At 41.7% G+C, this 26,661-nt stretch overlaps 1 protein-coding gene across 1 annotated transcript in view; it reads right to left on the reverse strand.

Annotated features, from left to right (window-relative positions):
• Positions 1-26,661, reverse strand: part of LOC142094812 (myosin light chain kinase, smooth muscle-like) — a 42,004-nt gene that overhangs the window by 6,898 nt on the left and 8,445 nt on the right. Inside the window, exons 3-13 of the mRNA XM_075177350.1 lie at positions 22,854-23,021; positions 22,332-22,439; positions 21,697-21,825; positions 12,787-12,822; positions 11,749-11,876; positions 11,159-11,312; positions 9,598-9,900; positions 5,673-5,775; positions 1,423-1,626; positions 1,044-1,261; positions 599-722 (exon numbers count right to left, since the gene is read on the reverse strand). Coding sequence (XP_075033451.1) covers positions 599-722; positions 1,044-1,261; positions 1,423-1,626; positions 5,673-5,775; positions 9,598-9,900; positions 11,159-11,312; positions 11,749-11,876; positions 12,787-12,822; positions 21,697-21,825; positions 22,332-22,439; positions 22,854-23,021 — 1,675 coding nt within the window. The remainder of the gene's footprint in view (positions 1-598; positions 723-1,043; positions 1,262-1,422; positions 1,627-5,672; positions 5,776-9,597; positions 9,901-11,158; positions 11,313-11,748; positions 11,877-12,786; positions 12,823-21,696; positions 21,826-22,331; positions 22,440-22,853; positions 23,022-26,661) is intronic.

Consider the following 26,661-nt stretch of genomic DNA (forward strand, 5'->3'; position numbering starts at 1 on the left):
ACCCCAAAAGCACACACAAAAACCACTACATCCACCAAAAAACAAAAAAACAAGAATAAAACACAAGGCGCAGTAATTGCTAAAACACCGACATATAGTAATTAAGGACTCTGGTTCTACCCTTTATACACTCAGATTGCTGCTTCATAGTCTCCATCACTAGGAGACTGCATTGACTATTTAAATTTGTGCGTAAAGCCGGTGTTTTAAATACCCACGTGACATTACTCTAAGGGTCAATGTTAATGGTGCACCACAGCTTGTGGGTAACTTTCATTCAGTTTTTATACACACTCATCTTGATCGGCTCATCACTTACACTTGCCTAGCCATCACCAATAACATATAGCTTATATTGCTTTTCTACCTCATCATATGTTCCTCTAAGTTGAGCATTTCACATACATTTTAATTGGGTAACATTCTGGAATGCATATGAATGAGCTTGGGGAATATTAATAATAGAAAAAGAAAAAGTGAAGGAAGTTAGGCAAAATGAAATGAAAGTGTGCAGTGATTAAAGATAAGACACAGGGACTGGGAGGAGAGTTGAGAACACAGGTAACAGATGTATTTTAGGATAACTAAATTAACATACAGAATGTAGCAAATAACTCCTAAACTCCACATGTCGGTGGTGAACCCAACTGGTTCAAACGCAATGACCTCAGGAGCGACAAACTCAGCCGTGCCATGTAACACCTTCACCGGCACACCGGGTTCTAAAAGCAAAACAGAAGACAAAAAGGACAGGGATTACCATTAGATCCATCACGCTTTTTCTAGTTTGTGTGTATTATTTCTAGACTCACTCTAATCCTACCATGGCTGCTGATGAACCAGTTCCCAGAATTATCTGCCTACTCCTGTTCATGAACATCAGTTTACAATTACCTCTAACGCTGTCTAAACTAAACTCTTTAGTGCATACACTACAGAACTACCAACAACTCTCTTATGTGAAGATATTCAATGGATACAGAAAATATTCCTCTATCGTTTCCATATATGCCAAAATATGTCCCTAAATATCCACAGCTCACCCAGTTTCCTGGCCAGACCAAAGTCAATGATTTTGACCTTCGTGCTGACTTTATTGATGCAGACAATATTTTCAGGTTTGAGGTCCAGGTGAACAATGCTCTGTTGGTGCATATATCCCACCCCAGAAAGAATTTGGGAAATGTATTGGACACTCGTAATCTCTGTGTGCTCAAAATCATCTGCCACAATCCGTTCAAACAGCTCTCCACCTGCAATACTTAGAAGGGAACCGGGTTAAAATAAATAACAGTTGGGATAGAGGAGACTGGATCAGAGTTAGAGGAAATGAAGGAGATGAAAAATCCACGAAGATGAAGGAAGACTGATGTGGAGGAGTCCATGTGGATATAGATTGAGTGTATAGGAGAAACAACTCACTACTCCAGAATTAGAATCACCCAACCAGGTTCCTGGAAAGCAGCCACACAGTGCACAAGCCGGGGATGATGGAGTTTGTTCATCAACTCCACCTCTGCTCGAGCATTTGCCACATCCATCTGTTTCCGCACCTTAGAGAACTTCCCAGCCAGGATCTTTCCACTGGCCTTCTCCTGCAGCTTGTACACTTGGCCAAACTTCCCCCTGAAACAGACACAGGAGCAAGATATAACTACACAGTCCTGAAGAGGAAATGCTATAAGAATAAAATGGCGGGCGAGTTTCTGCAGAGGGACGGAAGAAGGATCCGTCACATATGAAAAAGAATTAAAAGTATTACAGAAGTTTTTCTTTGGCCAGAAATGTATTTTTTATCCCTCTACCCTCCACCGGACATTTACTTTACTAACAGGTACAAGGTAGCACGGTCTTTTAATCATTGACACTGTTGGTTTGTAATTTTAGGATTACTGGCCATTTTCAGGCAGACTTTTTTTATTTATTTTTTTAAAGGGGTCAGTGCTTTGCATTCTTTATTTAAGGCAACATACCTCAAAAGACAATGTTCCTATATACAGTGGTGGAATTGCGCTGGTCTACAGTGGTATGTCATACCGCTATTTCGCCTATTGCTTTGATTATAAATGTATTGAATTGCATTCACATCTATTTTCCATATCGCAACTTTCAACTATGACCAATGCCTATACGGTTTATTTTCTTAGCAAAGGACACAACAGGCAATATAGTATTTCAGAATAAATAGAATTCTAGAATGTATGGGATTTACAAACACAGGTTCCTAACAAAGAAGGAAATGGAGATTTCACCAGCATGATTGTTGATAAATGGTGTATTGATACATTTAAAGTAAGGAAATTTTTAGTTTAAATTCATCATGCATTGGGGTACTAATATATAATATATATATATAAGAACCCAAAACCCTAAACACCAAAACACCCCACGAAAGGTTTTGGTTCTGATTTTGGGTTCTGATTTTTTTTTTTTTAAAAAAAAAAAAGCATAAAAAGTGCTAAAATACATATTTTTTTTTATTTTTTTTTCACTGCTACACTATTATTAACCTCAATAACAATTATTTCCACTAATTTCCAGTCTATTCTGAACACCTCACAATATTGTTTTTAGTCCAAAAGGTTGCACCGAGGTAGCTGGATGTCTAAGTTAAGCGACACAAGTGGGCGGCACAAACACGTGGCCCATCTAGGAGTGGCACTGCAGTGGCAGACAGGATGGCAGTTTGCTAGAGGTGCAAGATGGAATTGTCCTTGGGCCCTCCCACCCACCCTGATGTTGTTGAAATAGGACATTCGCACTTTAACAAACCAAATCAGGAACAGTGAACGTAGTTTAATCTCTGGTACTAATATTTCTGGACTGCCTAGTGAAGTGGAATCTCGACGGGATTTGGTACCGGGGACACAATACCTCCATCAACTGTCTAAATCCCACTCCACTGATGGCGGACACCGGACGCACATCTAACACCAACATAGCTGTTACGGCCATAGTTATCCGCTTTGCCATAGGATGACTACTGTCATACTTCGTGCTCATGGCAAACAACTGTTGGACTGTTTGGTGAAAGACGTAGCGTTCTTACGACTTCCCCTCTGGGAAGATGACCGATTTACCAGCAGCGGTTGTAGTAGGCGTACCGCTGCAGGATCCTCCGGAAGAATCCCAGATTAAAGAGGACTCAGTCCTGCAGGCCATGTCACCGGCATGACTATCTCTGATGGAGATCGTGGAGGAAGTTGACGAGGAGGGTGTTGCTGGTGTGTATACAACAGGACCAAGGGATTTAGGTGTCCCTGGACTGCTGACGGTCCTAGCCACAGGTCCTGAACTAAACACCGAATTATGAAGGTTCTTCAGGTGACGTATAAGGGAGGATGTCCCTAGGTGGCCAAGATCCTTACCCCTGCTTATTTGAGCTTTACATAAGGTACATATGGCCATACATTTGTTGTCCGGATTGGGATAGAAATAACTCCAGACTGAAGGAGTGGATTTTTTGGTCTTCTGCCCAGGCATGACGATGGGCTTTTTCATTCCATGGACAACAACTGTTTCCCCCCCTGGTGCCTCATTTAAGATAACCACATCAGCATCCTCCTCGTCAAGTTCCTCCTCAGCGCCAGCTACATCAATATCCTCCTCCCAGTGTACAACATTCACACCTTCATTAGCCAAATCTGTAACTGGACTGTGGGTGATCCTTCCAGCATATGCAGAGGGCGTGCTGCAAAAGGTGGAAGGAGCCATCTCTTCCTGTACAGTGATGGGAAGGTCAGGCTTCGCAACACCAACACCCTTGGACTCGCCTTGGGGATTTGTGATCACATCTCTTTAGAAGGCAGAGTTGTTTGCTGTGTTGTTGCTGACGGCATGATTCAATTTTTTTTTGAGGGGGGGGGGGGGGGAGGAGGGCTTAGATCCTTGGGTGAAGCTGAACCACTAGTCAGGAACACGGGCCAGGGCCTAAGCCGTTCCTTGCCACTCAGTGTCGTAAATGGCATATTGGCAAGTTTACGTTTCTCCTCAGATTATTTGAATTTTCTTTTTTTGCTAATTTTAGTGAACTTTGGCTTTTTGGATTTTACATGCCCTCTACTAGGAGATTGGGCATCGGCCTTGGGAGACGACGTTGATGGCATTTCATCGTCTATGTCATGACTAGTGGCAGCAGCTTCAGCATTAGGAGAAAGTGGGTCTTGATCTATCCCTACTTTATCCTCCAAATTTTTGTACTCCATTATAGTTAAATCTCTGGTACTAATATTTATGGACTGCAAGAACAGTGAACGTAGGTATTGCAGTACTAATATTTCTGGACTGCAAGAATATATTGCACTAGATTTTTTTTATACTTTTTAAATAATTTTTTTATATTTTTTTGTATAATTTTTTTTTTCTTTTTTTAATTAGTTTTCTATAATTTTTTTTTATTTTTTTTTATGATTTTTTATTAATTTTAAAATAACTATGGACTTCGCAGAACAAAGCACCACTGGACTCAGCAGGACAGAGCACTGGCTAAAGCACCACTGGACTCAGCAGCAGGGCCCTCTTAAGACCATCTTGGGCCCCCGGGCACAGCAGTGCACCGGGGCCCCTATATATAAAAAAAAATAAAAATGATTATATATATATGGGCCCGTGGGTGGAAGGTTTTTTTTTTTTGGCTTCCTCCGACGGGCCCCCCTGGGCTGCAGGGCCCCCGGGCACCTGCCCATTGTGCCCTATGGGAAAGACGGCCCTGCTCAGCAGCACAGAGCACAGGACAAAAGCACCACTGGACTGATCAACAGGACAGAGCACAGGAGAAACTAACTAACCACTGGATTAAGCAGGACACGGGACACAGGAGCACCACTACACTACAACCTCCCTTTTCCCTGATCTCAGCCAGAATGAAGATGGCGGCCGCAAGCGGGGAATTTATGACATCCGAGTCTTGCGAGATCCGACGCGAGACTTGGATGTCATAGCCTCGTTTTGGATTCATTTCGCCGCCGGAAATACCCGAACAGTGCTCGGATCCCGTCGGATCCGCACACACACACACATATATACACACACACACACACCTTTGCAAGTTGCGACTCCATAAATTCACAGAAAGTAGTGTATAAAAATGACTGGTTAGCTGACGAGGATAGTGCATTGTAAGTGTTCTCTTTAACTCTGATATTTCTGAAACAGGATACAGGGAAGAGAAGACTAAAACTAGCTGTAGTAATGTTCGGCTTGATAATGGTAGTATTTTACCATTTGACTTCTGGCCACTAGATGGTGCTGCACAACTGATTTGAGCCACAGCTATTTAGTCACCAGTATCATCATCATCCCTATTTATGCGCTATAAGGAAACAGCAGCAACACATGTGAAGTTTGTCACACCAATGTAAGACAATGTATCCAATGTAATAGCTCAAACACACTTTCTTGCGTTTTTAATAAAGGATTCTATTTAAAAATAGACCTTGTTCTCTTTAAGATATTTTACTTGTTAGTAAAATACCAATATTAATTCCATTATACAGGTAATAACCAAACAATGTCACTTGCAAAGACTAGTCTAAATTTTGCATGTCAGGAAGCCTGGCAGCAGTGTTCCAGGATAATTAGCTTCCCCTCTTTTCATTATGGACACAGGGTATCAGAGATGGATAACAAAGTGAAGATCAGTCCCCGCATTTCCATCCCCCATCAAACCTTACATTCCGAGCTTCTCCAGCTTAACGTACAGGTCGTCCACGGAGTCAGTGCTGTTAATTGAGACCTTTGTGTATTCAATGGGCTCTTCATATTCAGACTCGACATCTGTGGGTGAAAGAAAGCCAGGAGACAATCACCACAAGTGTCAGCCATTAGATTGTAAGCTTTTTAGGTCAGAATCTTACAGCATTTTAAATGTCTGAGCTTGGCCCGGGTGTATACTTTTTCTACCTCTTTAGCAGCTCATCTGCTCCCTACTGGACTGCAACGTTCACCAACACTTCTATCAAGAACTACAATTTTATGGTGACAGAAAAGTGTGTGGTAAGTGTGTTGAAACAAAGGGCAGCCTGTCCTCTCCTTTCAATTTCCAGACTTGCTACACTTTATGCGGATACTATCCTGCAGCAAGTTGGATGTACACAACTCATTTCATACAGAGGAGCATTTGATGCCACAATATTCCTGTATCAGTGACAGGGGCCCAATATCACTACTCTGTCTTCCTGCTTCACACCAAGACAAGACTCCTGTCACATGCAGCCCTAATTATGGACAGGTCACTGCCTCCCACAAGATCATCTCATCAGATAAAAGTTTGCATCACATAACACAATTATATGGGCATAAACCATCTAGTAATGCCCTAATGGTGAATATAGGCAAGAAACAACTGCTCTTATATTCGCAGCTAGTCTAGATGGGTAGTAGCGCAGTAACTTAGAGCAGCCGCTACAATAGCTGAAATCATTGATATTGGTCCTCATTTAGCAGACACTAGAGGGTTAAATTCATTCAAGTTCAGTGTTGAACGGAACCACTTCACTGAAAATGTTCTTGCAGAACAGGAACAAGAAAAGCTTAGTACAATGACTGTACTTCCTAAAAGATAAGTTGATAATTTAGTTTACACTCCGTTGTTTCATTTAAAACACTAAGTTTGAATTCACAACAATATTGAACAATGTGAATTAGCAAAATGACTACATTAAATTGTAAACTGTTACATTGGGGTAAGTAGAATCACTTACCTATGACACATGCATATTCTATATTTCAATGGTCAGTAAGAAAAAAGTTACATTCAACTGCACATGGAATTTTTGGTTCCCTTAACTATTCCTATTTAGATTTACTTCCGGTGTATAGAGCAGTGACTGCACATGTATTATAACTATAAAATGGAAACACACTGCTATCAATATCACACCTCTGTCAGTACTCCATTCAGTTACTCTCAACTAGAGATGTTCACTGACCCCCGTGTTTTGGGTCTGGATTAACTTCGTGTTTTGGTTATGGCAAAACCGCCCTCGCGTGTTTCGGTTTCCTATTTTTTTTTGCTAAAATCACATAATTTGACTCTTGTGTTCCTACATCATTATTAACCTCAACAACATTAATTTCCAGTCATTTCTAATAAATTTTTGTTAAGTGACAAGAACATTGCTACCCCTGTTTCTGTGTGAGCACTGGCACTGGATCTCCTGGGGATGGAGGTACTTATGGAATCCAAAACTTGCGAGATCCGACAATGCAACAATGACGTTTTGCCTCGATTCACATCCGAGGACACAAGAAAGTGCAGAGCCGGCTCGCAAGCCTACTCAGATCCCCTAAGTTCGGATGGGCTCGGTTTTCAGAAAACCAAGCCTGAGCATCTCTACTCTCAAGAAGTCTTCAGATGGGAATCTCTCAACTGATGATGGCTTCACCAATCAGACAGAATCCAAAGAAAATATCAATGTGCTAGGATAAAATAAGTAGCCTACAGTATGTCAGGTGGGACATGGTCCCTTTCAGGAGTTACTCTTTCTCCATCCTTCTATTCTCTATGGGCAGCAGTAGTTAGCATGGATACCGCACAGCACAGGGGTCATGGGTTGGATTCCAACCAGGGCCCTATCTGTGTGGAGTTTATAACATTCTGTTCTTTGGAGGTATTGCTTGCGAGTTGGCTCATTTCAAATCAGGTGGATTTGCCCCATACCTGGCATCGCTAAACAATTAAATAAACCAATTTGTCAGATTATTAGTGCTGCAACATGGCAACTGGCTGCCCCAGGGAAGGACTATGCATTTTATACACTTTGCAACACCAGGTGCCTACATGCTGCATACAGATGAAATAAGAAACTCTTCGGGGATTTAAACTAAAACATTTACTATGATCTCCCAAAAACTTAATATTAAATGTCTTTATTAAAAGGGTGGTTTCATCTGGTATATTTACTGTAGGTGACAAACTTTCTCTGTCATTCGACATGACCCCTGCAAACACTTTTTAGGCAATTTTTCAATGGTTGTTTCATTTAGATCTCTCAAAAAAGCACTGGATTTTATAACATATCTCCTTGTATGAACCAAATTGAGGGCTTATCTAAACTACTCCTTCTGAAACCAGTTGGACTGCATAATATTTTCCCACAGGCCTCCCCCTTGTGCTGGAAACAATGGGGGGGGGGGGGGGGGGGGTTGGGGCAGACTTACATTATATTTTCTGGACCTACCCAGCGGCACAGCCTATGTGGCAATTTGTATTTACACTATCAAAATTTATGGGAACTAACATTCCTCTGGGTCCTTCAATTGCTTGTTCCATAACATCCCCAAACATTGGCTTCAAGGTTCCAAATCAATTGTAGGCTGCATCCAGATGAAAAACTAGAACACTACTTGCATGACTTTGAAAATCCACTGGGACCCACTTACCCTATATATTTAAAACAAGTTAACCCGTGCATGATACTCATGCATTCTGGTCAAATCAAGCTACTTAAGGTGTTAAAAAGGTTCTTGTCATGCATTTGGGTCTAGCCCAGGCCTCTTCAGGGGAAGAGCGTTACTTCCCGACGCAAGTGCCCTTTTTTAACGTGGTTTTGTCCACATGTCACCACCTCATCATTTTTCTCCATCACCTCATCCTTCATCTTTATCGCCACATCCTTCATCAAACTACTTAAGGTGTTAAAAACTCCCCACTGTCACCCCCGGCAACCACCAACCACTCCCAACTGTCACTTCTCCTTCAAGAAATATATAGGTCAGTGTATAACTCTGCCCAGCAGGTGGCGCTGCAGCTTGTTTTGGTTTTGTTTTTTTACACACGCCACTAGGCATTTATATAGTAGATATGCTCAGACCCTGACTTATGTCCTCCTCTAGTAGTTAGTGGTACTCTCAAAGACCAAAACTAAGACTTTTCTCTAAATAAAATGCTGCCATCAGAAGGCTCTACTCGTCTCCAGGTCAACAGGATGTCTCCAGCATATATTACCAAATATTTCTATGTATGTAACATTATATTCATACCATGTGCCGCTTCCCCTTACTTTCTATGCACTCCCTCCTAACAACCCTCAATAAAAAGAAAATAAAGGAGCAAAACAAATCAGTACAGTTTAAATTGGCCAAAAGCCTTCAAATTTCAATGATCCTGAAACAACTTTTGGAATTTCTAGATCACCCACACAGGATAAGAAGTGAAATCTTTCCCCCCCAAAAAACCTCTTCCCCATATACCTGGCCATGTTGGCAGTCAGGACTGTATCCACCAGTTTCAATCGACAACTGATAGTGTCAAATCCGAGGCAGGGCCCATAAACAATTATTTGTGAAAAATTAGCACTAACAATAACCAGGTTACTGGCAGTACGTATAGCTCCTTCAGTAGGATTAGCACCCAAACTCTGTCAAGTATATGTTGTCTTCAGGTAACATCTTCCTGTCAAATATTTTAGCAAACCTTTGTAAATAATCTTATTGACTATTTAATAAAATGTGTTACTGACCAGATGTCTGAACATTCCAAAACTCTGACTGGTGGCTTCTGGCCCCGTCTACGTCAAAGCTGTTTACACATAGGCATCCCTGAGGTTAAATACAACAGGTGCTGACAGTGTAGTGCGCCAATAAAGGATAGCTCACCTCCAGAAGACATGGCAACAACGTCAGACTCCTCTCCAGCCTCGCTCATTCCATAAGCATTACAGGCTCGTACACGGAATTGGTAACGTTGTGCTGGCAACAGTCCTTCACTCACGTGATACGAGGTGTTAACACATGTATTGGTCAGCAGTCTCCAACTGTCTTGTCCGACCTGCTTGGCTTCTACCCTGTAACTCAGAACAGCACTGCCACCATCATAACAGGGCCCCGACCAAGAGAGTGTGAGGGAAGATGGCTGCAAGGCCGAGATAAGCGGCTTTCCTGAGGGTGGAGACGGGTGGTCTGCATGGCAATAAAGAGATGTGTTTTTTACACTCAATCCAAAAGAAAGAACAGAAAACCATGCACAATTATATATATTTTATACACATACAGGCAGAGCTAGCGAGCTGTATATATATATATATATATATATATATATATATATATATATATATATATATATATATATTTTAATTCATGAGATTAGTACAGTGATGGCTAACCTGTGACACTCCAGGTGTTGTGAAACTACAAGCCCCAGCATGCTTTGCCAGTAGATAACTAGCTGATAGCTGGCAAAGCATGCTGGGGCTTGTAGTTTCACAACACCTGGAGTGTCACAGGTTAGTCATCACTGGACTAGTAGATAGATCCACCATGTACAAATGGCATGACAGACAGTCACTGGCCATTTAATAGCTTAATACTGATTTCAAATGGCTCCCTCCTTTGTAAGTAGGCCACAGGTAGACTTCACAAACGTTTAACAGTAGATTTACGCATATAAATATATGCGCTATCCATTCTACAATAGTGATGTAATAAAGCATAAACAGCCTGAAGGCATTTGTGGAGGAGGTGATATACGATCAATCTGACACGCATCAAAGCAACTTATCATAGCCAGATACTTAGATGTCAATACAATGCAGCCATTGAAAAACAGTTGCTTTGCACTGTCAGCTGTCACAGACAGATTGTAAATCACACATCCACTCTCTCCCGCAGGCTGTATTTTCCTAGAGGTGTTTGATCATGTAACCATATATTGCACAATAAAAGGTTGGTGGACAAGGAATTTAACTAGGAATGGAAACTTAAAGCTCTGCAAGGTAAACAACAACAACAAAAAGCAATTTCTTTGCAACCATGTTCTCCTAGGCCTGAGGCAAGTCAAGAATAGAGCAAATTACAAAAAGCAAAGTTTCCTCCATCAGATAACCTTGGTTAACTGGTTTGTTCTCCCCTTCCTGCAAAGATTGCTAAACACATTATCTCTTCTCTGGTTTTCTTCTGTGCTTTAAAGACACGTATTTATAATCTAAGACAGTCGTTTTGTACTTGCTGCTATCGGCTACGTCACCAAGATGCTCTCTGGATAGATTTGTAGGCCGTGAAAATAAGAAAATAAAACAAAAAACTGTCCGATATATTATATTGAGCAACAACACCTATTTTTGTTTTTCTTTATCTACATTTACCCATAGAACAATTTTTATAAAAGACCTCAAATGTTGGTAGACTGTCCCACAAGTCACCCTCTACCAAGCTGACTTACCCACAACAGCCAGTCTGGTGTGATGCTGTACGCTCCCGTCCTGGTTGTGCACACACAGAGTGTAACTGCCGCCGTCTTCCTCACACACTTGTCGCACCAGCAAGCAGCTCTCAGTATCTGAGGTCCGTACAGATACTCGAGGGCCTTCAACAACCTCAAATGCAACATACAGTGTTATAAGAGAAGTAGAAACTTATGTCCTAATCTAACTACAACCAATGTCCTGTGTGTATATGATGGAGGAAAGCAGATTAAACAACCCGCCCGGTGTCATTTCCCTTGTAACACTTTTCACCAATGTGTACAGTGGACTAAAATAGAAACACACACTTTAGTAGATAGCCAGCTATACGTTAAAACATAGGCAAAAGGGGCGTTAGCCCGAACAATAAAGCACCCCTGTCCCCTGTATACAGGAGTGGGGGGGGGGGGGCACACATTATGTAGGGACCTGAATATTTGACTAAAGTGCCTCAATCATAGACCACCCGCGCATGCTTAAAAAAATAGAATTGACTCAACAATAATTGGACAGTTGAGGGTATTCTAAACATGAAATATACATTCGGACACATATCCAGCTTGGTTACCGGTTTCTTGTTCCGCACCCATGATGCAGCCAGTGGCGGCTTCCCCTGGATTGCACAGCGTAGCTCTGCCTGCTCCCCTCTCTTCACTTCCACATTAGACGCTCCATCCAGGATTCTCAGACTGTCCCCTTCATAAAAGATGGGCAAACTTTTTTTTTTTTTTTAAACACAAAGATATAAATATTCAATACAATTGTATATTCCACTTAATTTTCCAGTTCATTTTTTCCCCAATGCTACACTGGATAATACTAACATTATCCAGGAGCTCTAGTATAAAGAGATGAGAACAAAATTAAAATCAGAAGAAATTTAGCCCAACTGATCTGTAGTGGGAACCTGCATTAGACTTTCGGAGCTCAGAAACTTTGAAACCTACTGTGCTTGATTCCTTAAAACATACTTGCCAACTCTCCCGGAATGTCCGGGAGACTCCCGCATTTTGCGAGAGTCTCCCGGGCGAGTGTGGCAATCTCCCGAATTCTGCCCACTTCACTAGGAAGTGCCCCACTTCCTAGTGAAGCGGGCAGAATTAGATCACAAACGCGCGATTCCCGGGGCCAAAATGACGCGATTTCGGCGCACCGCTCCCCGCACGCCCACCTGCTACAGAGAGCTCCCGGACACCAACTTAAAAAAGTTGGCACGTATGCCTTAAAACCACTGTGTGATGATCCAATCATTTTGCCAGATCATATAATTACATAAACGGTTTAAAGTGGACAGATCATTGGACCAAATTAATCTAGCTGTTCGGGCCAAAGTGATTGCAAAGTAGAAGCAGGTACATATTACTGCCAGGCTGACAAAGTCTGCTGCTAAATGTCACTGGCTAATCCATAGTAACTTTTAGATCAACTCAGATTAGATAAGGGGAAATGTTAGTCATTTTAAACCCATTTTCATTCAAACAAGCCTAAGAGAACATTGACAGAGGTTGACCCTGTACTGGGCAATGTTTTCCTCTTCCCTTCAATAAAGTTCTCCAAATTGATCAATTAGGTTCTAAAATTATGACAATAGAAAGCAACAACTTACCAGATCTGTGAGGTTTCCTCTTCGGTGAAACTGGTTCTAGAATAAACCGTGAAATAAAACTACAGGTAATATACTCTCAAATGATATCTGTATATATGAGATAATGCACTCCCTATTGTATATTACAGTGATATTAGAGGTCAGTAAATAGTTATGTGACCATATAATATTTATACAGCTCACAGAAATCAGGAGGTGACTTGTAATAGCTGTAACTTACTGTAGGGGGTCATTATTTCTTATAATACGCAAGTGTTCCTAATGAAACTTGTATTTATCACACAACAAATGCTAATATAATGTATACACTACTCTAAATAATGTATATAAAATGTAAGTGTTGATTATAAATTTAGTCCTGATGGCATTACTTCAGCGTATGTTAGGAAAAAATGTGCGTATTATATTGAACAATACACCCATCACATTAAAGTATTACAGATATCTGAAGCCTCTTCAGAGAATAGTGACCTGTATAAAAGCAGTTTGACTACAGTCTCCTCCTTTTATATGGTGACTTCTAATATCCCTATCATTTATAGTAGGCGGTACATTACCCTATTTATTGTTACGTGTGTATTATATCATCAACATTTATTTAGCGCTTTACAATTGGGATCATCATATAATGGATATTATTGTGCTTCCTCACCCCTAATTCAGCGCCCCAGGTGCCATCAAAACATTATACTGAACCATGGCTTATTTTAAATACACAGATGAAGCCACACTCTTTCCAAATATATAGCTCAGGCTAATTGAAGCTATATATCGTTTCAAGGTTTTAAATTAGCTTAAGATAGCTGATCACTTTGGCCTACCTTGTGCTCTTACGGAATGCATCTTGTAGAACGGTCATGTCAGAGATTATTTCAAATGTTCACTAATGCTTTACTTGGTCACTCGCTGCACTGGAGTCTATACATATTGGTTTGTTCAAGCCCATATAAGTTGTATGGGAGTAGTCAGACAAATGCAAATCAGCAGTGGGTTACATTTCCCTTGTAGTCAAAGTCCAGTTATAAATTATTCCAACACCATGGGAAGCACGTTCACCGAGAGAATATACATATACATCTAGGTCATTGTATTGGAATAAGTTATGTCTGTAAATCTCGTACTTACATATTTCAGTAAACAAAAAACAAATGAGTGTAAAATCCAACTTCATGTTTTCCCCTTTTTGAGACAAACCTGAAAAAACGGAGTCAGTCACTACCCTGTTTATTTTGTATTTCACGGTAGATACTCCATTCAAATCATTACCAACCTAACATTAACAGCAGCATATTGAGAAGAACACCTACTTCACTAACATTCCATTTAAGTACACAATTTCAATGTCACCATAGAAACCAAATAGCTTTCATGTTCTCTAGTTAGGCCAACCACAGATAAATGACATAACTCACCTCCTCTTTGGAGGGGTCAGTACTACATACAGCGTAGGGAGCAGGAGACTTATGTTCCCTTCAGGCAGCGTGAACACTGGTCAATTAATACATATCTCTGCTACTACACTATAAAATCAAAAGGATACAAAGTCCTCAGTTGTGATTCAGCAACAACTAGAATATCAAAGGTCGTTTTATTATTGTTGTGCCACAAAATTCTGCAGTGCCATGCAGAACATGCAAGAGGCATCATACAAGGACACAGGTGGGGTGAGATAAGAATGCAGGGGGAGAGAGGGCTCTCGTAACAGAATACAACCAAATGTAGAGGGGCGCAACACGGAGAGAGTATGTGGGCAGAGGAAGGCTGTGCCAAAGAGTGGAATTAGGTGGGAGACTGGTGTGAGTAGAAAACTTTGGATGCTGGCGGAGGGAGGAATTGAGCATGGAATGGTATTCCATAAGTAGGGGCCTCCTATGGGGGAATGTGATTATCAGTGAGGAGTCGAGGTGCCATCCAGTGGAGTGAGTGTGAGGAGAGAATAGGTTGAAGATGTTGAGGGTGGAGTTGCCAAGGTGTAGGTGTGTGTAGGTGTGTGTAGGTGTGTGTAGGTGTACACTGACCTGTTAACACTCCAACACTGTGGAGACCTTTGTCGTAGTGGGGACAAAAAATGAGGTCCCCACACAGCCTACCAAGGCTAATCAATGCAGGAGAACCTTGCCGATATGCTTGGCATAAAAAGTTGGCATATCCCCAAGAGTCACTCCTGTCGGGGCTAAAGTGTGCATGTGCCTGGTGTAGAGGGGAGAGTGTGTGTGCACGCGAATGCTAAAAGTCAGTTGACCATCCATACATATGTCCCACTACGAGCAGGAAGAGAAGGAGACTGAAGCTTTCCTGGCCTTTTTACACCCAACTGGGATAAGACATGGTTGCATTCGTCTGCTGCTGAAAGTGAAGTGGGGTCAGTGGAGCATGACAGAGCCCACTGGCTGCTCCGACTACAGCCTGGAGAGCAGTAAAGATGAATATGCCCCTGACACGTCGGAGGTGGCAGTGGAGCAAAGTGCAGACACCCAGAGATATGTTGTATGCACGACCATTCTCAACCTGCTGGCAGCTGTGTTTTAAACAAAGAAGGCCAAAAAGATGGCGTTGTGTCTGTCCAAATGATATCCAGAAACAGTGATGGCTCCAGTGTGTATAACAAAAAGCAGTACTGTCTGTACTGTATCCCTCTCAAATATAGCCCTGCATATGCAGCATGTTCACCACAACGACACTGAAGTAGCCCGGGCCATGAAAAGCCCCGAGCACTCGTACAGTCACTGTGTGCCTTTGCTCAGCATGTTCCACCTGACATTAGTGGTAGCATTTGGAAGCTCTTGGGCAACATGACCCTGTATGAAATCTTACTCGCAGTCAAAAATGACTGATGCATCATGCAGATGGGGCAGCATTCCTTCAACTGGGTCAGTTCAGATATTGGCAGGCACGAATACATTTGTCAGAAGCTTAGAAAAATGGGCAGGCTACTGCTACAGGCCAGAAGAGCTACTCTTTTTGAGAGGATGGAAGACTTTACTATCCCATCATACTTTCTGCATGTACGAGAAACTGTGAAGCTGGTAGCTGGCTATGACAAGGAGACAGGTACATTTAAGACACCCTCGCTGGCACTCAAGGTTGGGCACAGCTTGCAAAAGAGCATTGTGGAGTGCCGAGCCATGATGGAGGGCTGCACTGCTGCAGTTGAGAACACATGCAACTTCAGAAAGATCTATTAGGCAAGATTGAACAAATTGATCTCATCGGCTGCCTTGAAAACCGTTAAGGCGTCCAAGTGGAACATGCCTCAACTCTTGTCTTTCATGGAAGATATGAAAAAGATGCACTTGTACCTCGATGAGAAGCAGTCTATCCACAGAGCCTACGCTGGGCACTGCTTGCAAAAGTCACCTTGGCACAGGTGATCTTTTTCAATCGAAGAAGGTTAGGGGAAGTTTCCAAGATGTTACTGACTACTTTCTCCTCAAGAGCTACTTCCGATCTCCACCCTGATGTGGCCCAAGCACTTTCAGCGGTTGAGTGAAAGCTCTGCCGGCAGTTCACTTGTATTGAAATCCGGGGAAAATTAGGGCGAAAAGTCCCCATCCTGCTGACACCAGCCATGCAAGGTGCAATGGAACTTCTCACAGAGAAGCGATAAGAATGTGGAGTGGATAAATGAAATGCCTACGTTTGCCAGACCAGCTGCCTTGTGACACTCAGAGGCTCCAACTGCATTTCCCCAAGAGTGTGGGGCCAAACATCCCCACATACAGTCTTCCACAAAGCTTCAAAAACACGTTGCCACTTTCTTAAAGGTCCTCAACCTAAACGCCATAGAACTGGATCAACTGGGACAACATCAGGGTGCAGTATTACTGCCTCCCAGAAGGTACCCACCAACTCGCCAAGATCAGCAAACTGTTAAAGTCTCTCGCTCCCCCCCCCACCAACGACTAGGGAAGCGATTCAGGGTCGGGGCCTACCGGTGGATAGCCCGGTCCCCCGGCGGGCCAGTCCGACCCTGCTCTCGATAGTGGCAGACTGGCTGAATTCAAAGGCAAGAATTTAGACATTGATCCGGACGGTAGATTGGAAATATTGTGTCTGATGTATGATTTTGACTTCTACCTCGGTCATTTACATATCTGTTTCTTTTGAGAACCAGTCCAACTACAGAGCAACAGGTCGGTTGATGAATAATCAACAATCCCCTGTGACAGAGGGACAAGTGATCAAGCGTTCAGTGGACAATTCCATGTCAGAAGAGAGACTGTGTAGGGACCAGGCAACACGGGAGTATTAGATAAGGTATCAGCAGCTTATGTAGAATCATTTTATGAACATGGTTATGGCCATACAGTTGTATACAATGTAGAGGGCACAGCAGATCTAAAGAAAAATGCTGAAAAACATAAATGAAAGCAATAAAGAAAGCAATGTATTTAGTAAAAGTTGCAGCAGGGCTTACGCAACATGATAAATTAAAATAATCTGAAGGTGGAAATGCCATTTAGAACAAATATTTTGTTTGCAGCAGGTGGAGGAAGATTAGAATTTTAACCCGTTAAGTCCAAATTAAATTTCACCAATATACAGTCATAAAAGGTTGTTTAGTGGTTTGTCTGTTTTGTAAAATATATGTTAATATTTCTCTATAAAATCACCATCACTAAGTGGACTCAACTGCCACCTTAAGCATTTAATACAAGACAACTGCTATGCGATTTCACAGCCAAAAGGTACTTAGCTAAAATGTATGGGAGGTGCCTCAGTGGAAAAAAATACATTGTATCTCTGTTCCCAATAAGCTGGAGGAGGGAGAATCCCACACTTACCAACGTAGATGACATTTACAGCATTATACAATAGACAGACAGCAACGAGAAATAACATGACTTAATACATGAAAACAAAATACAAAGACCAGACATCTACTAACCTGACTACCATCACATATTTGAGTTAAATAATGAATTCATACTAAACAATGATCAGGTCACTATTACTAGTTCCATTCTAACTAGCGTCTGGTTATAGAACATGCACAAACCACCCAAAAAAACATCTTTGTGTACCATCCACAGATATTGAGTAGCCTCCCACTTCTCCATACCCATGTGTACTAGCCAATATATAAAGTCATAACTTGTCAACCACCTCTTAGCCTGGTTTTACTCAACATCTACAGCATTGTTTTAAACATTTATTTTCCTTCAGTCTAGTAGCCCAGTAAACTTACGGTAACATTGCAGTAGTAAATCCCATGTTATTGCAAACAAAAAAATGCAGTGAGCTCAGCTACTTTGAAAAGAACAAGTCCACCTTTGTGGAGTTTTAAGGGTTAAGTATGCAAATACAACCCCTATCCTATATCAAACGGTTGGCTAGATACACTCACGAGTGTACAGTATCTAACCAAATACATTTTTTGAACTGGATCGTATGGGGGGGCCCAGGAACACGCAGTCTTGTCTGTTCCCATCCTCCACAGTTGTGTCGTCTTCCCGATATCAGTAGTTTCAACTTACTACAACAAAACCCCAATGGTATAGAGGGGTCTATAGTGGACCTTCCGAAACGGCAAGAACTATAAAAAGGTAGACAGATGTACTCTAATAGAGGAATATCTAGCCAACTGTCTGATATGGGCTCATTTTCATATTTAAAGGGCATCTAAACCTCTTTTCAAATATGGACCCTAAAAGGTGGAAGACGTTGCTCGGGATTAACCCTACTTTCCACTGAAGCTCTGTTACAGACAACGTATTACGCTTCCCTCCACACTACAGACAACTGGAGCTCCTCCCACAGGGTCTCATTCAAAGCAAAATCCGACTCTCCGCTATCTTAGTGACATCACTAGTTTTGCTCCTATGCACTAAATCAGCCAATTTACACATCACATTTCTGAGCCAGGGGCGGACTGGGCCGGGGGCACATGCCCCCGAGCCGGATAGATAATTACTACTTTGGGCCGGTGCATGAACCGGCCCAAGTCTCTATTACTTGGTGGCTGGCCCCTCCTCCGGGACCAGCCACCTTTCATTATTGGTCGCGACCCCTTCTCCCCTGCCTCAGTGTGGCTTGTCACATGGGACGCGCACCATGCGACAGGTGCCGTCCAATGTGTGAACTGCCGCAGATGGAGGTGTTGATTTTGTGTATGTGTGTACGTGCGTTGGCAGTATATAAAATATAGTGAGTCTGTGGGCAGCATATATAGTGAGTAGGTGTGCAGGGGGGGGGGGGTGCAGTATGTTAATACAATATGTGAGGGAAGAAGGGTCTTAATATAGTGTGGGAGGTAGGCTCTAATGGTGGAGTGCAGGTGGGGGCTAGTTATTTAATGGGTGCTATTTTATTTGTGGGGTGATGGTGGGGCAATTTAATTTATTGGTTCGGCTATTTAATTTAATATTGGGGCCTATTAATTTAAGGTGGGGTGGCAGAACCTTTAATTTCATGCTGAGGTGGTTTGGGGCTATTAATTGAATATGGGACTGATTTTGGGGAGGGGGGCTATTTATTAAATTGTGAATATGATTTAATGCCAGTGATAGTTATAGGAAATGGTTATAATAAACGTAAATGCTATTCTTATTTATTGCTGGGGCTGTTTGGAGGGATTGAAAAAGGTTTATTTATTAGATGGGAATACTATTATATTTATTGTCAGGGCTGATTGGAGGGAAATAGATTTATTTAGCAAATGTGAATATTATTATTTTAATGCTGGGGGGTGGAGGAAAGCCTAATTATAAAACTTGTGTGCTACTGATGTACTGGGGCTGGTTGGAATTGTACCCATTTTTTTTCCCACATAGGGCCTCCAACATTTCAGGATCCAGGATCCAAACAAGCAGCAACTGATCTAAAGACACCAGCAGCCATAAGTGGTGAAAGTGACAAGAACAGGTAGGAGAGAGCAGGAAAGTCTGCCAACTGTCCTGAATCTGTTGAAGCAGTCCCGAATTTGGGTGACTGTCTCGCTTAGTCAGGATTTGGACAGTTGGTAGATATGTCCTGCTTCACACTGTACTGCTCCTGAAGGCAGAACTACGTGCACCTAACAGTACTGCACACAGTATTGCCTGTGTATTGTATAAAATTTGTCTAAAATGATAACCATGTTACATCATTGGACCACTACTTAGGGGCCAGTGTTGTGTGATTGCCCCCTGGGCTAAAGTCTGCCAGCCAGCCCCTGTTTCTGACAAAGTCCACAAAAGTAAAATTATGGAGACTATCCAGGCAATTGCGTTTCTATTGCAAAATTGTACACTCTATAAACTGCTCACACTGCTACAAGGCAGGGATTATTATTATTATGTAGCTGGATTACTATATGAGAAGTGTTTATTGTTCTTTACTGGGGTGGGACATTTTGGAAAATGTAATTACCTCCCATGAAAATAAATATTCTGTAATTAAATGAAAACACATTACACACACAACCCACATGGATGATTTACTTACAGCCCCAGGGAGAATAAATGTTTATTATTGATAGGTATTGAGATGCTATTCCCACACTGTATGCCTGTAATCCGTTCTAATACACACATTGGGGCTCATGTATAGTTTATCTGTGTTTTCACGTACTGTGTGTGCGCACAGAAGAAAGCACATGCAGACATCTGTATGCAGTGTTGCCAGATCTTACACTGACCACTCCTGACGCTTGGAGGGTCAGGACGCGGGAGGGCATGGGCTGGAAGCATAGGCCAAGCACAGGGAGGGCGTGTTCTTGCAATTGTGACTGAGGTAGACTTGTACATACAACACACATACACCTGTCGGGGGGTGTGTGTTGTATGGGTACATCGACACATACCGATAATGAACACGAGCTAGCCGCTTCGGATTGGTAGATTGAATCAAGTACTAGTGGAAAGGGTTAAGACACACAGTGTGGCTGTTGTATTATATGAATGTGGTAGTCTGTTCACATAACTTAACCACTGGAAGGAAAAACTGATTCCCAATTTATTTTTAAAGAGTATGCAGATGTTTGTATTTAATTTAATATTTACTTATAACAACACTGTCCAGACACTATTCTCTCTTATGACATTTCATTACAGTAATATATTATGTACAAATAGGGTATGCAACCTCGCATTTACTACCAACACTGTGAAGCCAAATCTCTATGCGATTTCCTACACTACCATGGGCCATAAGAATACACACTGGTTACTCCTGACATACACCTTGCGTATACACTAGTGTTGTACAACTGAACGGCTCATGAGAAGCCTCTGTCTGAGCTATGCACATACACGCCCAGTTTCCTCCCACACTCCAAAAACATACTAGTAGGTTAATTGCCCGCTATCAAATTAAATCCTCTAACATACACAGACTAGGGTTAGACTATCCAATGGGGCAGGTACTGATGCGAGTTAGTTCTCTGTACAGCGCTGTGGAATTAGTGGCGCTATATAAATAGATGATTTTTCACCCAATCCTCTTTTCCTGTTTTAGTTCGGGGAGATAATGCGTCCAATTCTATTAGAGCCCCATTGTGTTTATATGTCCAATACAACATCTGGGGTAAATGTACCAAGCTGTGAGTTTTAAAAAAAAAAATGGAGATGTTGCCTATAGCAACCAATCAGATTCTAGTTATTGATTTAGTGCATTCTACAAAGTGACAGTTAATCTGATTGGTTTCTATAGGCAACATCTCCACCCGCAGCTTGATACATTTACCCCATAGAATCCAAATGCTCTTTCTAAACTGTACAATTCACCTCTAAAACTTCAAACCATACAAAGCAAATCTTCCCATTATCCTTTCAGTGCGACCATTCCTTCTATGTCCTCCTATAACCCATGTACCTGCTCCCTATAAACCCCCCCCCCCAGCCCCCTCTCCCTCCCTATAACTCCCATCACTCTATACAACTTTTCCTCCCCCTACCACTACCTGTATGTGGAGGTGCAGCGTGGTCTCACCTTGAGCTGAACTGTTACCGGTGGAATCAGAGTGGAAGGACACAGCCCTTGAATGACTGACGCTGCTCTTCTTATGAGGGGACTCCAGTGCCGTGGTGGATGCTCTCTTTCCCTCTCTGTTCTCCCAAACTAGCAGAACAAATAGGAAACCTGTCACTTCCACATGATTTAGGGCCAGCATGAGATAAAATCACTCTGTATACTTCATAAACTGTCAGACATTGACTAGTATAACCCAGTCATACAATGTATTAAAAAAAATATATATCTAGATTTCTTATACACTAGTGTTTAGCCTGGTGCACAGACATACAAAACATACCTGTGTTAGTTGTTGTGCCAATGAATTTATATATTTGGCACCTGTTATTGGCACTCCTTCTAAAACACTCTCTGTCATATAATTGGTGAGGTTACCATTTACTGAGTCACAAGCTGCATGCCAGCAGCATCTATGGCACATACAGCGTATAAGCCAACACAGCGTGGCAAATAGGGGCATTGGCAGCACATTGAACAGCAGTTCACCCACTTCTTGGATGATTATTTTGTTGTGCCAAAGAAATGATAAAAGTAATTAAATATTTAATAACATAAATGGCTTCAGACTAGAGGAAGAAAGAAATAAAAGGTACCTTTGGCCGGCTGGGTCTTAGTCCTAGCTGTCTCTTGGGAGCCGCTGTCAGGGGGAAGTGATTCCAGGAGGGCAGGGAGTGGACCGGCCTTAACTTGCCTCCTGTTTGCTGAGGAGAAAGCAGAAGTAAAATCCTGGAACTTCTTTACAGCATTGAAATATTTTTTTTTTTTTTACATATTTGCCCTGAGGGAAGAAAACTGTTCACTGGGGAAAGGGAATAAAGAAAGGGAGAGATGTGCTAAACAGTCACATCATATGCAACTAGAGGACTGGTCACATAAGCAGTTCGGTCATTATAGAAACAGAAATAACAGGTCTCCATGATTGTGATGAGCAATCGGCACTTCATAGAGCGTCTGACAACCTGTGCACAACAACATAGCAAAACTGAAATGATCCAGTTAAAGTTCTTAGAGTAGCCCTGTTTTTTGCCACTGCAAAACTTATTTATTTGTTTCCCATTTGTCATTTATGGCAACCCAAATCAAGAACGTTAATTTATAGACATTTTTACTCTCACCAGAGGGTACAGTAGTGACAATGGGCACTGGGGACTTCACTCTGCGTACACATATTTCGCCTTCATTCTGGGGGCAGAGTTCAAAGGTGAGAGTCAGGTATCGTTCACAGGTTTTCACCACACTGAGGCTAGGGGTCACCCCCCCTGAGGTCATCTTCACATCTGTCACTGAAGAAGAAAGGTGAGGTTAGGCAGAGAACATCTCTAACGACACAGGTAAAGGTTGTGGATTCTGTCACCCTCAAGACACAAAGGAGACTAAATATGAACCATCAAGAGAATATGACAGTGATTTTATGGCACCGGTGTGAAATAAAACCAGACGTATTTTAGTAGTTCGATTTTTCCGCAAAAAGTCTTGTCTCACTGACAATTGTACAAAACAGTCCTGTTGTTGGAGTTACGCCCAGTTCCCCTAGTAATCACCACTTGTGCATCCAAAACTAATGGTAACACGGTCCCATCCTATATGTATTCCTGCCACAAATTAGAAACGTGGCTACAAAACCAAGTAATTATCGCTGTAGAGATGACACTTTTGCATGCAATTAGTTGCATAAAAATACACTGAGATTGCAATAGAGATACACATTTTACAAATTAATTAACTGTAGGTCTACTCCTGTAGTCACTCATTTCTATACCCATGCCTGAAAGATGGAGAGAAAGCCAGGATAGATTCAGAAAAACAAATACAAAATGAAGAGGAAATTTGGGATTTTATAATGGTCATATATTTCCCCATTTTCACATTAGTAAACCTGACCTTTTTCAAGTATTTTAACATTGAACTACTTAATAAGGGTGGATATAGATATAGACCACTACTGCATATTGGTGAAAGTTCTCCCCTTCCTCCCACTGCTATATGAATGCTTAAAAACTTATTCATATTTACTTGGTGTGATTATTACTTGACCATTAACTTGGTATGGTTCAAAACAGCTGACAATATTTGGGTTTCCCTCAGCTTTAATTCTGACAACTAATACAGAGCTACTACAGCCAACACTGCTGCAGACAGAAACCTTGAAAGCTTTCAGAGTACTTGCTGTGTAATTAAGGAGACTGTAAAGCTATTGCTTTACATTGTTCTCAGCTAGGCCTTTAGTGCCAAACGCCAAGTCTTGATTACAAACAATCTTCCATATAGGAAAGTCAAGTAGAATGGAAGTTCAGGTTATGTCAGAGGTGCCCAAACTCAGTCCTCAAGAGCTACCTACAGTCCATGTTTTCAGGATATCTTTAACCATGCACAGAGGAGTTCATCTATTTGGCTGGATCAGTGATTATCACACCTGTTTCTGCAGACAGAAATCCTGAAAACATGACCTGTTGGTAGCTCTTGAAGACTGATTTTGAGCACCTATGGGTTATGTGGTCTATTCTATTCATTACATGATATCAGAGAGGAGGAAGAAGTCGCTCCATCTCACATCATGGTAACAGTAATTTAGGCATTAGAACACAAATCAAAATAATTTAGACTGGTGTTGGGAAATACATAACATGGGGTTCATATGCAACTTGTAATTGAACAGGAGTAATCCACTATATATTAATGTATCATACAGATTCTGACAGAATGTCAGTATGGACAGTCATACAGCCTGTGCATTATTCATATAATTAATAGCCAGTGCTGGAGGAGTTTGCAAATTGAACTGCTGCAACATGCAAGCTGGTGCTTTATTGGACCTGCACAAGGTAATTGAGGAAACCATGTTAGGCCCAGAGGTGTTAAAGATCGTGAGTAGCATATTAATGTGTTCCATGGACAAGCACGCCCAGAAGACAAGTTTGGACATAATATAGCTTGTTGCTTCCCACCACATTAGTAGGTGGCGACAGCTTGGCAGGACACGGACACTGCTTATTTGAAAGCTCGGTGCATTAATTCCATTCAATGTATTTCGGTTTATATTCACTCTTTACTTGTAGGAGTTAAAGTAGTAAAACCCTTTATTGGTTTCCCCTTCCCAATTAGTTGGTGGACGTCACAGACCATTAAATCGCCACCTTTGATACCTGTAACTTAATGATCAGCAATAGAGGTTAACTTATGTAAAGTTCTGTGTTCACTGGAGAAAGGAAATGACAACAAGTGTATACAACCGGTGCGTTTCTGTGCAGATTTTCTATCCCAGAAACAAAACCTCACTGCAAGTTTCATCCTTACTGAAATCCACCTGCAGTTATTTGTAGGATGAGAGAATCTCAAAGGAAAAACCAGGAGGCAGTAAAGTAGATTTATACCATAGTTGCCTACTCTCTCGGAATGTACGGGAGTCTCCTGAATTTTGGGCAACCTCCCGCATCCTGCCTCTTCGTTAGTGAAGTGGGTGAAGCAGGGCTAAGCACATCATCCTGGCCCCTCCCCTTGCTGTGATAGGCCAACATTTGGAAATTGACAGGGGCCAGGCCTAACAATGCGATCCGCTTGGCGACACCCTCATGACGGAGCCACCTCCCAGTGATCATACTGCCAAAGTTGGCAAGTATGGAGTTATTACTGCACCATGGGCCCACCGATGCAACATAATGCCCATCAATGTATTACACAATACAAAATAGAAGTGTACATACACACACACAAATTACAAACATAGCTCTCTTCTGAGACAGTGCTAGCCAGGGGCATGAAAAACAGACAGTTTGTTTGGCTTCTCAGTCACAATCATGTGCGTTTCGCGTGTCACATTACGTTTCATCAGAGGATTGTTTTCTTATGTGCTTCACATTTTATACCATGAATGGCTAATTGGTGGCTGTTATGAATTATATTTCAGAATTTGATAATGCTTTTTAATGCAAATATAATTTATAAGTATATACACTTTGTTTAATAAAAATCAACTTTTACAGGCTGCCATAGTTTTTGTTTTGCCATATGAAATTAGAGCAAACATCAGTGTCAGTGACTACATCGCCATCCAGTCAGGGGTCTGTTTAAATGTCAAGGCAGTGTCAACATCTCTCTCTGTGGTTCTGTTGTAAAGGGCACAATGAGCGATGTCAGGACAGGGGTCCCCACCGAAGTAACAGTACGATGGAGAGGCAGAGGGCCGGGGTTCAGTAAATTTCTCTCACTTTGACAAACATTCCTGTAATATAGAACCAGCAAAACTTTTACACTACTTTAAAATAGTGAGTCCCATTTAGAAAATAGGTTGATACAATGCGTATTGCTAAGCCAGCTAAACCCCCTTTAAACCCCTGTGTACATGCAAGTTGCATCAATTTTGCCTGCAGTATTGATGAGTAAGGCTAGATACCTGGCCCACTATGCTGCATGGTGGCTGTGAGAACACACTTTGCTCATTCTGATAGAGAACCAAAGTACAAAGTATTGTTGTGTAACAGGTGTTTATTTTCAACGCCCTTGTGTTCAGGTCCTAAAAGTGGAAAACCCCTGTAAGTCTTACAGGTACTCACTCCAAACACCAACTGCTTTATACATTAATTTGTAACATTTGTTTTACATGTAAACTAAACTGAGAACAAAAGATCAACTGGGGGGAAAAAAAAAAAAAAAGTATAAAAGTGAATTAATGGACATTTCATTTCTTGCCAGGACTTGCTTCTGCGAATGGCAGGCTAAACTCCTATTTTATTTATTTAGGTGTACTAAAAATGGGGACATATCTTAGATATATGCAAGATGTCTGTATAACCGAGACAAATTAGTCATTTTGTGATGGCCTCTCCTTTGCCTAGTGTCATGTTTGTGTATATTCTGGACCGAACAAGCCTCCAGGACACCATACTATGTCCAATGTTGTTGTACAAATATACTACCACTAGGCCA

Source organism: Mixophyes fleayi, chromosome 6 (genome assembly GCF_038048845.1).
Source record: "Mixophyes fleayi isolate aMixFle1 chromosome 6, aMixFle1.hap1, whole genome shotgun sequence".
NCBI lineage: Eukaryota > Metazoa > Chordata > Amphibia > Anura > Limnodynastidae > Mixophyes > Mixophyes fleayi.